The sequence below is a fragment of the Lathyrus oleraceus genome, chromosome 5, assembly GCF_024323335.1.
Source record: "Lathyrus oleraceus cultivar Zhongwan6 chromosome 5, CAAS_Psat_ZW6_1.0, whole genome shotgun sequence".
NCBI classification, from domain to species: Eukaryota; Viridiplantae; Streptophyta; class Magnoliopsida; order Fabales; family Fabaceae; genus Lathyrus; species Lathyrus oleraceus.
This window is the reverse complement of record NC_066583.1, coordinates 387643230-387656467: the sequence shown is the minus strand read 5'-3', so window position 1 is coordinate 387656467 and position 13238 is coordinate 387643230. Positions and strand designations below refer to the sequence as shown.

The 13238-nt window shown below is 32.3% G+C and overlaps 1 protein-coding gene across 2 annotated transcripts; it reads left to right on the top strand.

The window, feature by feature from the left end:
* The first annotated feature begins 3120 nt into the window (after positions 1-3120).
* On the top strand, positions 3121-6163 carry LOC127080109 (uncharacterized). Of its 2 annotated transcripts, none has more exons than XM_051020437.1 (7): positions 3121-3269; positions 3398-3456; positions 4831-4944; positions 5019-5141; positions 5443-5538; positions 5743-5787; positions 5925-6163. In XM_051020437.1, the coding sequence occupies exons 2-7, from the start codon at positions 3412-3414 to the stop codon at positions 5949-5951; spliced, it is 450 nt and encodes a 149-aa protein (XP_050876394.1). In that variant the 5' UTR covers positions 3121-3269; positions 3398-3411; the 3' UTR covers positions 5952-6163. The 2 variants fall into 2 exon arrangements, with proteins under 2 accessions (XP_050876394.1, XP_050876393.1); XM_051020436.1 differs by having other exon boundaries at positions 5913-6163.
* The last annotated feature ends 7075 nt before the right edge of the window (positions 6164-13238 follow it).

Genomic DNA, 13238 nt, shown 5'->3' with positions numbered 1-13238 from the left:
TGTTAACCAAGTGATTTCAAGCACAAGAGGAGGGTGGTGAATTGTCGTATTCAAAAAATGTGATTATGTTGAAAAATTATTTACTTAGAATAACAATTTGTGTTAGTATTAAAAAGGCAGGGACAAAAAGCAGCAGAAAGAAATAAAAAAAAAGTAAATTAAATGACAAAAAGTAAAGAGATAAGGTTAGAGAGTTGAGACCGATATTTATACAGGTTCAACCAATTGTTAGCCTAGTCATGCCCTCAAGAGATCTTCTTGAGAGTTTCACTAAAAGTTGAGATTTTATTGATTATGGCACCAAACCTTTTATACAAGTAAATTGAGAGATTTTACACTAGCTTATCTCCCCCAACCAAACAAGAGCTTTTACACGGGCTGAGCTCACGAACTGAGTAGAGATTTTATCGACTAATCTCAATAACTGAATAGAGATTTCCAACGGTTGATCTCAAGAACTAAACACAAACCTTTAAGAGAATCAAACTTTTGAAATAAAACAATCGAACCACACCAGTACAACACTTTTCTCACAAGTAGTTTTCACTCACAATACATTAAGGTAACTTTGGTGAAGAAAAATATTAAAGAGAGGACTCAAGTAATATAATTGTAAGAAATAAAACACAAAACTTAAAGAGAATCACACTCTTTAAATAAAAGAATGACACGAAACTGGTACAATACTTTCTTCAGAAGTAGTTTTCACTCGCAAGACACTAAGACAACTTTGTTGAAAGAAAAGTATAAAGAGAGAAAAGTAGAGTAATAAAATTGTAAGAAATAGGAAAACTCTAAATTCTAATGTGATTTCAAGTGAGGAAATGCCTCCTTTATATATGAGAAGAAAAAGATGAAAAAAGGAAACAATCCATGAAATGCATTAACTAAATAAAAAATTAGTCTAATAGATTATTTAGCCTTAATTATCGATTTCACAAGGCATAAATGGAAGGTTTTGACATTTAATTGTCAAAAATCATAAGCAGACTATCCCAAATCAATTTTAGACTAAACCAAGAGAAAATAATCAATTTGGAACTTGGTCAAATCGATTAATCTGTTGGAAAAAGTGTTCCATTCAATTAGACGCTCTTTGAATTAGTAGGTTCAGTTCTAAAAACATTTTTAGGTGGTTTTATCAAATAAAGAGAGGCCTTAAAAACATTTTAGGTGCATGTGTAAGTTTCCTTAGTATATTGGGAGTTATTATGCCACTTTTACAAGACTCTGGTCACTTAAACAGACACGACTAGATAGGCTTTCACACTTTCTCTCTTTCAAAATTTTGAAGCTTTTAAGTTTCTTTTCCAAATAAATCTGATCATATAAGCACTTTGTTGTAACCTTGAATGTTTTACTCTATAAGGATTATGATATCTTCATGTAAATCATCATTATAAGAGAGTTGGAAGGATATCTCCATCGACTTTAGAAGACATCAACGTTGTCATCATCAAAATACCAAAACATTCATCATCAGGATTATCAACTCCATAACTTCAAGCACATAGATCCCTAGAAAGAAAAACCCAAAAAGACTTTATGGTTAAATCGGTTAAGATGTCATTTTCCTTGATCTAATTGATTAAGACAAGCCCTTAGTCGATTAAAAAGTGTAAATATCTTCCCCATTGGTTAGAAGTATTTTTTGATCAATTCCATGCAAACCTTTATAGGCTTTCAAGAGATTTTATAAGATCATAGAGGGATTTTAAAAACTTTTTTGTGTGTATGCATGCACGCATGTGTGTGATTGTGTGTGATTTCTATAATACTTCAAGGCTCACTATCAACTTTTACATGTAGACTGATAAATTCGAAGCTGCTAGAGGTAAAATCTTGCAAGCTTTCACACTTTCACAACTTTAAGTTCCCTAGCTAGATACAAAAATGACTTAACACTTCAACTAGAATTTGAATCTTCTGACCGACGAGGCTTGAGATATCTTCTTAATCAAGTGTCTTCATTAGAAACTTTTCCTTAAATATAGAAATTAACTCCCCTATTAACTCTAAAAGTCCATAAGTCGTATGACTTATGGAGTTGTTATCCTCAAAACAACTTCATTAGTTGTCATCATCAAAACCAATAATGGTCATACCTGGATGCACATAGATCCACACTAATATCAAAGACTTAATCACTATTAAAGCCTTTAGAGTGGACATTCATCCCCCAAGATCTTAATCAAAGAAATGATACGAGACCCCTTTTTTGGGATTGGATCAAATGCATCACGTATGAGGCTATTCTTGGCTGCCAATATCAAGCTTCATGTATTGCAATTTTTAGGCAGCATTGTGCCTCTTTCCTTGGTAGCTTCAATATTAACTTAGGTTCTTACATTACATTTCATGTCAAGCTTTTAGGGGTCATCCATGCCATTGAGGTCGCTCATGCTCGTAATTAGAAGAATTTGTGGCTAAAAACAGACTAAAAAATGTCAACTTTAACATGTGCCTCTTCACTCCTAGTTCCTTAACACTTAAGAAATCGATGGATAAATTGTATGTTATTTGTTAAAGACATGAATTTCATTATTTTTTACACTTATAAGAAAGGTAATAACTTAGTAGACGAGTATGCCTCTTTGGGCCTAACCTCCATAGGGTTTACTTGGTTTGATAAGATAACTCTTAAAACTCTTACATTGTACGATCACAATAAGATCATTCTCCCTACTTTTATCTTTAGCTTTTTTTAAAGGGTTTGATGTTGTCCCCTTCCTCTTTATAACTCCTTTTCTCTTTGAGTTATTGGTGTAACCTTGTTTTAACTTTATTTTTTTTTATGAATATTATTATTTTAATATTTAATTAAAAAATTTATTAAAAATATTAATAAATATATATACATATTATTGTTTTAATATTTGAAAAAAAATTAAAATATAATCTTTTTAATACTTTTTTACTAACCGGTCATAAACACTTCAATAAAAGTATTAAAATATGTATATTTTCATTTCTTGGTCAAATCTTAAAACAATAGATATACATATAAATTAATATTTTGAATGAGTTTATCAATAAAATATTAAAGCAATACTAAATATATAATAATATGTTCTATTATATTTATAATTTGACTTAAAATCATAAGACAAGTCAGAAAAAAAAGAATGAAATTAAAACAAACAAGTCAAGTATTAAAAAAATAAAAAGCACAAAAATTATTTAGAGTATTCCATATCAAACAATCTCTCTGAATACTGACACAAGAGAAACTAGCAACCGACTCCACCAAGTATATCAACAGAGTTGAGGTAAGAATTAAGTTTAGTATTTTCTCTTATCGGTAATGAAACAATAATCTCCTATACAAGAAGTCATATTCTTAATTTCCTATAATTATTTTACAACTTACAACTTTGAGTTTTATTTGTTTTGACAGTAATACCATAATTCATGGCGACAGATCCAAACTTGAATGTTAAGACTTCGCTAGAAATGGTAAACAATTCTTTCTATTGTTTGATTGTTTTTTCTAACAACATATTCACTAGTATATATCTTTGATTATTACCGATATACTCACATCTTAGTTTTTTTTATTGTATTTTTTCATTTTCTTCTTCATGATATTATGCAATAATATGTGTCTTTATTAAAAAATTGAATATTAAGCATGCATATATTTTTTTTTCAATTTTAGTGTTGTGATTTGGTTTTCTCTTTACCTGATATGGTTTAGGCTTGTGGTAAGATCTCTCATTTCTGTTTAATTTTCAATTAGAATGACGGTGTTTGCTTTTCTTTTTATTGTCTCATCTTTTTTTTTTCTTTTTTTGTTTAGAGTATTGTTAATATTTTATTATAATTCTTTTATTTATATTGTTTTAATATATTTTTCCATTAAAAAATAGTATATAGATATGAAAAAACATGTTCTTTTCGTGATAAATTATATTAAGCTTAATTATATATTGTATGTTTGAATGTACATTTTTAATATATATTTATTAAATATTTAACATTAAGATCTGTAAGCATACTTTTATTATTTTAAATTTTAATATTAGAGGATTAAATTTTAATATTAGAGGAGTAAATTTTATAGCTATATGGATAATACCAATGCATAATATGATACACTATGCGTCAAAGTACAATGATATTTAAATCAAAATAATATTTAAAATAATGTCTTTGATTAAAATGGTAAGACCAGTAATATCAAATTTCAAGTATATTTCACTTTTATTCTAAAAGGTAATACACTATTGTAAGTGATAAAAGAAGGAATTAAAATTACATATTGAATATGTAGTTTAATTTTCTATAATTTCTTTTTGTTTTCATACCTATCCTTTATTTTTGAAATCTTAGTATTCAGATTTAGGATCGATTAATTTAAAAGGATAAATCTCACCGTTTACTTGCGGTGACCCTATTTAAAACTAAGGTAAAACTCTATATGAATTTGACCCAACACATGAATTATTTGTATTTAGCAAGATTCGATTATGAAGAGCATACTTTCAAGATCAAAATCTTCACCATTAAACCAATCATGAGGGTTTGATCTTTCCCTTTTTTAATATACATATTTTTTAATCTCTAAAATTCGTTTTGCATTGATCTAAAAGAAAACATGATTTTTTTTGGTATTAATGTGCTATTATCTTATAAGATTATTTAATGTACATGCTTTGATTTATAATGATTTGTTTCTTTGAAATGAATTGTATAACTAAATAATCTAACCTAAGCATGGTGTGTTATAGATTGCCTATTTGATAGAATGAATTGTATAATTTATACTGTATATTACAGATACATTGAGTTTAATTACACTTGTATTTGTGTTATATATACCTATTAAAGGATCAGGATGATGAAGTACTCGACGTTGATCCAATATCTTGGTATTTCGACCCTAATAACAATAATGATAATATTACTGGTGATTTGGTCTCAACCATTACTGAAAGAAATAAGGTAATTTATATTTTCTTATATCTTCTCAACCATTACTCAAATATTAATATCTTTTAAATTATATTTGGATTTAGATTGTAAGACCATCTTCTTCATCAACAAGAAAGCCAAGAAGCCACAAAAAACTACCTGCTGAATGGATTGATAATTGGGAAGTTACAGAGATACCGCGAAAAGATGGAATTAAAGTTGATAAGGTATTCTCTCAAATTTAAAATAAAAACTTTTAATATTTTTTCATGTGCTTCGAACCAATCAAAAATAATGTATCCTTAATAGACAATATTCTAGAAGAAAATGCTTAGATATATTTTGCGCTATTAAAAAGCTAGACACTTCTCATTAAATATATATTATTTAATATTTTAGGAATTATTTTTGACTTATTCTTTCATCTACTTTAGTTGTACTTTTCATTTTTTATAGAGAGGTATAAATTATGTTTTATACAAATTATTTAATCATACATATATTTAATTAATTAATATTGTATTGTAGTCCTTTCGTCACAAAATAAAAGGTTTTACCGTTCGTTCCATAGAAGCAGTTAACAACTATGAAAAGTATGGAGAACTTCCCGAACGCAAAAGCAAAGTAAGTAAATCTTTTTGAATACATTACAAATATAACACTTATAATAGTCATGGAGATGGATTATAACACTTAATTACAAAAATACTTAATTAAACAATATCAAAATTGTCATGGAGATGGATTCTATTGGAAGAAGTTAAGTAAAAATTTGTATATTCTTGATTATTTTTAAACTTTCAATATTGTGCTATCAAAATTTTTCAGAAAAAATTGCTTGCGAAGAAAGGGAGAGAAGCACCAATGACTAATGTAAGTAACCTTATTTTGAAATTTTAAACTCTTCAATTTTGAGTTGTATTATTTTGAAAATATCAATATGTTTTTTTATATGATAATATTTTATTTTATTTTATGGGTATATTTATATTTGTTAGGAAAAATTTCAGGAGATTCTTGCGGAGGATAAAAAATAAAATGCAGAAAATAAGTGAATTTGTGTTGAAGAGTTCTCTCCAAAAGTTTACTACATCTTATCTCACTGATTTGATTAGCAACAAATAAATATGAGAAAGACAAGTTAATATCATAAATTTATTTATGAATATTTATATATTATCAAAAGTAACAAAATGACATGTGATTTCGGTAATGTACTTTAATTTCGATAAACCTCTTTTGATTAAGGTGACAAAAAACTCATGATAAGTTTCCTTGGTCGACAACATACATGTTTTGCTTTAGTTTATTCATAGTTAATATTATATTTTGTTAGATTTTTGTTGATATGGATGAATGATTTTACAAGTTTTAAAGTTCTTAGCGCATACCCATGGTCATGGGTGGATCATACCCATTTAGGGGCTTCAAATGAAATTCATGCTTTTAAAAATAACATATATTTTAAAATATTTTGCATTTTGAAAATTGGTTTTTTTCAACAATAGTTTAAAATGTATTGAAATAGTTTTCTTTTACCTCATAAAATAAGGTTCAAAATCTTCAACAACCATAAGCCATGGTGATATTGTTGCCTCATGTGATTTTGTTTGTGTTTAATGGATTAGATAAGTTTTGAATGGTTGAGAACATGAATAATGAAAGGTGCATTATTTACAGGTGTTGGTTGTTATAACTGAATTATATATTATATAAGATAATATGTTGTACTGGGGATTCTAAGATGGTAACTAATACTTATAATAAAGATTTTTTCTTGCTAAAAGTACAATAGTGTGAGAACGAGGATTTGCTCACGAAATTGTTATGAGAGATCCTGTATTTTCTATCTTAGAAAATTGTATCTTCCTCTAACCATGGAGGCTTGGGGTATTTATAGAGACCTCCGGGTTTAATTAACGTTGGATCCCACAACCCCCATTACGAAGAGCATGAATTTAGAGAGATCTCTCTCCTCCTAGATCATATGGGGTACATTTTCCCCTTTCTTGATAACGTTATATGATTACATCTACGAGACAAATGAGGTAGATCATGGGTGAGAGACTCTAATATTATCGGGTGATTAGCCACTCGCAGTTGGGAAACATGCTACTTCAGGCGCCCTCGTCCGCTTTGGGAGACTAGCTCATTTTCTGTCCTTAGCTGGGCTTTAACCCAAAGCATACTTTTTCATAGGCCATTTCTTATTTAGGCACAAATGAATAAGTCTTGGAAAGGGCGAAGTGATTTAATTTTGATGCATCACCATCTTGATTTTTCAAGATTTTCTCCAACGGAATATGGGGTTAGTCCCTGAAGCGAAGCATGGGCAAGTCCCACAAGCATCACCTAGGACGAGTCCCTCAAGCAAAGCATGGGGCGAATACCTTAAGTAGAGATTGGGGCGATTCCCTCAAGCATATCTTGAGGAAAGTCCCACGAGTGTCACCGACTATAGCATGTGTAACATGAAATGCCCCAAATGATGTATTTATCTTGGGAAAGTAAATAGTCGAGAACCCAACCCTTTCTTCATATGTTAGCGGTACGGGGGATCCCATACGGCTATTGATGTGCCTACGAGGAGTCACTTATGGTCTACTCGGCCTAGGTTATTATTTTATAAGAAGGATATTTTGATTCATTTGTCAGACACACTATTTTCACACTCTTCTTCCTTTGTGCAATATGTTCAAACAAGCTCAAAGCCTTCTTCGTTTATGTCTTACATGTATAATAACTTTTCTATTTTTCTCACCCTTTTCTTTTCATCAATAAAGATTATTAGGGATTATACAAGATTTGTAAAGTAATAAAGCCTTTAAATATTAGAGAGTTGCAAAGTTATACATATATTATATGGAGAACGCCAACTGAGTCGACGAACCATCGACCATAGGGTCTTAGAAATGGGGATGTTTGATAGTTATAAGAGCACCTCTGATTCTAGTAGCAATAATTACTATAATTTTCCTATTATTTCTCAGGAAATCCAGAGCAGTCAATGGTGTCCAACACTTCCAAACACATAAATATCGAGGACATCGATACCCACTACATCATTGATGAAACAATGGCTTCTTTTGAAAAACACATCAGCCTTTCTAGTACGTGTGACGAGGGTGATTTTGTTCTAGAGCCTTGTTTCGGAAGAGGAACGAACTAAGACGACTCCCCCACCTCCCTCACATACCCTTTCGTTTATATGCACTTACTAATTGTCCAAGACCAGGAAGTTCTAGTTCCTTTCATTCTACTCGAGTCATAGGTTCTTGCGACTATAAACATCTCCCCCTCCCAAATAACGTCAAAGACTTATGTCATTCATTAGGTACATCGGAATCACCTATTGATGGTTGGATGCCAATCCCACCATATGCATTTTATTCTCCTTTATGGTACTAAGGTAGGGTTATAAGGTGGTCGAATGGCCGTTGGTGCCTTGATAATAAGAACCCTGATCAAACCCCACTTTAACCATTGTAGGCACCATAACAACATATATATATATATATATATATATATATATATATATATATATATATATATATATATATATATATATATATATATATATATATATATATATATATATATATATATATATATATATATATATATATATATATATATATATATATATAAGGGGGGGGGGGGGAAATGGTGTCTCCATGGCTACCACTTGAGAGGATGGCGCCCTCAGCTTTCCTTTATGTTTGACAGAGGATCCAATGGCCATAGCTAGATTTGATCATGACTACCTCATTATTACACGTGGATCTATATGCTTGTAGATATAATTAAGAAGTGATCAAAGATAGTTAAGCTTATAGATAGTAGGATACAAGTAAATCAGTAGCTTCTTAGATTTGGAAATGATATGGTTTTGATGTTAATATTATTTTAAGTAAATCAATTTTTTAAGTAGCTTAAGCGGTCAAAAATTCACAAGATGAGTGATCAATCTATCCTCATGAGTCAAGTTTTAAAGTCAACATTATAGTCCAATGACTCTCAAGTGAAAACTTAGGATTTACGATCACTAATGGGTTCAATTGTTAAACTCTTAGGTGATGGAAATTAACATGGAGATATATTAAGCCTCGTCAAGAAGGCTTGAAGCTTTAGAGTATGAAAGATAGGAAGTGTCAAAGCTTGCTTGGTCGTGTCCGTCTGGGTGATCGATGCATTTTAAAGATGCAAGGTCATTTATGAAAGTATTATGGCTAAATCACAGTCACTAATTTTTTTTTGATGCATATCATTTTTAATTAAAATCATCAAAATTGACTTTGGAGCCTAGTCACTTGATTAGGAAAATGTTTAATTGATTAGGAGTCTGTTTGCAATGATTATAAAGTCGTCATCTATAAGGGAACCAGGTACCTATGGTGGGAAGTCACCTTTTGAGGGGCCTAATTGTTGGGTGTGCGATGTTCAAGGATCATGAATTGGAAGAAAATTATGTCGATGATCTATAGGCCAAAACGATCACGACTGTGGAGGCATTGATTCAAGAGCATGAGTTGGTGAAGAATTTTACTGAAGAGCGTGATGGGTTGAAGCAATATGAGGCAAAGCTCAAGAAGCCTTGAAAAAGAAAAAAAAGGCCAAGGTGTTCGCCTTAGCAGAGAGCGATCTAAAGGAATCTCTTGAAGTCGTGTTCGAGCTGCGGTATAGCGGCCAGCGAGCAAAAGTTAAGTTGGAAGTATTTTTGGGCTATATCACCTAAGGATCAGTGCGATATCAAATATCGTTCAACGGTCTCTACACTTCTAAGCTTGCTGAAGAGTTTGAAAGCGTACAAATGCGGAAAGTAAAACATATGCACAAGAAATTAAAGTAACAGAGAGAACTCATCAGGAATGAATTTCATCCACCTATATAATATTCAAATTTACCAATCAGTTGTACATAACCTAGAACACTCATCAATATCAACATGTATCCCTCACACCGGTGTTCATGTCTGAAGCGTTGATGAGAGTTCTACCCTATTGTTTAATCGATGATCTCTCATTCTATTAAATAATATAGGGCATTAAGAATCTATACCCACGGTGAATGTTAGATCTAAATCCATGTCTAGAGTTTAGAATCTAACAGATGTTCATCTTAGATCAAGATCCGAAGATTATTTCTCAATAGCGGTTCAAATCCAAATATAAAACATGTAAATAAAGATGACATCGATATAGATTCATAAAATAGATCGTATACAATGCCATGATCAATAAATATACATACTATCAAAGTAAATTAACATACAAAACCCCAATAAGAAAAGTAAAAAGAGAAGAAGGAAGATGAAGAAGAATCTCTTGTCGTGTCCAGCAAATTGATGCAAATACAACTCCGAATCTTCAAGATATAACCCCTAATGTTATTTCTAAGCTACTCTTCATAAATAATTGTGTTAATGGAAATGGGGTTAAAAGTTTCCAAAACCATACCCTAAAAATATATCTACAAATGAATAAATGAGAGTTAGAAAAGTGGAAACGCACTAAGCCCTAGTAGAGCTTGCTTAGCGCGATCAAAAAAAATAAATGTGATTAAGGGTTGGAAATCCCTTGAAATAAGGAACAAAAGTCATGTTGGGAAAAAATTCATTTGGCATTTGGAAATTAATGAAAACTGGTTGTGAAAGTTTGGTCACAAAACATGTTTAAGTTCCCCTTTAAAAATTCTCACCAAAAGCAAGCATCTTCAAGCCCCTCTGTTTCCATGATGAAAGCTTCAAATGGAAACATCTCTAACATCAAAGTTGTATATATTTTCAAGATGATCAATTTAGACTTCAATTTTGCATCATTTGGATTTTCCATGAAAAAGTTATGGGCACTTGAAGTTGGGCACTTTTTCAAATTCAATGACTTAGGTACAAAGTGACTTATAATGTTTTGTATTATCACGTGTATTTATTTTATGATTATGAAATTTTGTTCAAAATAAAATTTTAATTAGACATCTTAATCTTTCTAATTAATTTGGTCTCACATCAAAATCATAAACATTAAGGAAGTTAGGTCCTTGGGAAGTTGACCCAAAATTAGGGTTTCAGTCAAAATGACCTATAATGTTTTGAATTGAATGATGACCTTACAAGTCTCAAATGGATTTTTGATGAACATGAAAGTTGTTCATATGGTTCTTAAGAACAGGTTTTCTCTTGGGATCATCTTCATTTGACAAACACATCAAAAGTTGTATCTCCGTGATCCTCAGTTTAGTCAGATGACTTGACTGGTCAACTTTTCAAGGCCAAACTTCCAATATTGATGAATGAATGATTGAGGATCCTTAAATATTCTCATATATTCATAAATTAATAAATGAAAGAACTTACCTTGATTAAATTTGATCATAGGTTGATATTGCTTCATGAGCAAGGCATAGTTGAAGCACAATGAAATTAGGGTTTCCTTGGGAAAAAATCCTCAAGCCCTTTGGGTTATATTGATCAAATTGGCAAATGGAGACACTTGGGAGACATATATGATTATTAGGAGCTTTGTGGACCATTGTCATGCCTTTTCTCATATTCAACAAGCCATTTCATTGAGCTTAGGAGCCTCCTAGGAGCATGGGAGCACATGATCAGTTGAGCTTCAAAACAAAAAGAATTAGTGACATATTTTTGTGCTTTTGGTTAGTAGTCAAAATAAGAAAAGCAATAATATTCAATACAAGCATTCTTGGTGGTCTCAAACCACTCACACAAGTCCCAACCCTAGGGTTAAGGAACCAAACCTACTATGACCCTTGAGGCAATGCACTGAGCAATGATATGATGCCATCAGGGATCTTAGGGTCAAAATTAGGGTCTTACAGATGCCCCTATTTAAGGTCATTCTAGCCGGAGATATGAAGGTTAAAATCTTCGTCTCGACGAGGTAGAATAGGCTTAAATAATAACAAAGAGACGAATTTTGATCCCTAAGAGACCTCATGATGTAAATGTATGCAATGCAGAATAAAATCTTCATGGTGAATAATTGTCACAAAGAAAAAGAAATCAGGAGAGACTGAAAAAATTCATAGGAGTAACACACTCACTAGGGGGACAGTGACTCTGGGGGAGATAAGGTGAAAAATGCGTGAGCAGGTAATGACCGGAAAACTTGCTGGGAGACACGGAGGGATTCCATGAAATAAATCGATGGAAAAACTCGAGCTGACGCAAAGATGCACGTATTAGGGAATATGCCAATACAGCAAAACTATCCATAAAGGATACTTCGGATAAAATCCGGACTCAAACAGGGATGTCCACAAAGGACTCAGCTAAGGAAAAAACAACGAGATATTACCGGCTATTGGGTAATAAACTTAAAGGGAGACATATTGTCAAAGCACCGATTACTGGGTGAGAGATATCAATCATCCAAAACATCTGAGGAGGACCCAAACGACACATCTCAACTCAGGAAAATCTGACTCCACAGGGGACAAAAAGTCATAATAGGGAGCAGAAGGAAGGAACACCAGGGATACTGGTTACTGGGCATATAACAGGTGACCAACCAAGCGTGAGTTGGGAACATATCCAAGACACTCATCATCCGAAAGGAGGGATGAAAAAAGCAAACTCGACCTACAGGATGGGCATTCGATTCCACAAGGAAATGCAAATCTTACTCGACTGGGGAAGAAAAGACTTCGATTGAGGAGCGCATGAGATATATTATCTATTACCGTCATAACATAGATAACATACTCGCATGGAAGATTATCCGCAACCGGTTACTGGGTTAATAAAGGATAAATCAACCGAGAAGAAAGGACATCGGGATACCGGCTACTAGGTACAAAATGATGACTAATCAGAATGAGAAACAATCATCACCAAACAAGGGTAAATGAAAGATGACTCGCTAGAGATAAATTTCCTAACAAAAGCAATCATCTAGGAGATATATCACCGGTTACTGGGTGGTATACTCAAAAGTGAAGGAATATCAATACCGGTTACTGGGTAAAGATAACCAACAAAGAGGGGATTGCATCTACCGGTTACTGGGTAGAATACCACAGAAATAGGACTTACAACTACCAGTTACTGGGTAGAAGTCCACAAAGTTCGCTGGGGGAAAAGATGAACAATTACTGGTTACTGAGCAATTGAACAACTAAACCACAAGGAGCTGCAGGGTGTCGTATCCGCGAAAAACAACCGGCGGGCAAAACAAGACAAACAGAGCCGCCATCGTGCGTTATTTATCCCAAAAGAGGGAAAGGAAACGCTCGAAGTAAACCTGGAAAGGAAATGGTCTTACGACCGGAGATTACAAGGTAAGGGAGTCGGTTACGCAAGGGGA

Coding starts and splice junctions, on each gene's coding strand:
- LOC127080109 (XM_051020436.1), top strand. CDS start 3,412: ATGGCGACAGATCCAAACTTGAATGTTAAGACTTCGCTAGAAATG. Junction 3,457..4,830: donor TTAAGACTTCGCTAGAAATG/GTAAACAATTCT, acceptor TACCTATTAAAG/GATCAGGATGATGAAGTACT. Junction 4,945..5,018: donor CCATTACTGAAAGAAATAAG/GTAATTTATATT, acceptor ATTTGGATTTAG/ATTGTAAGACCATCTTCTTC.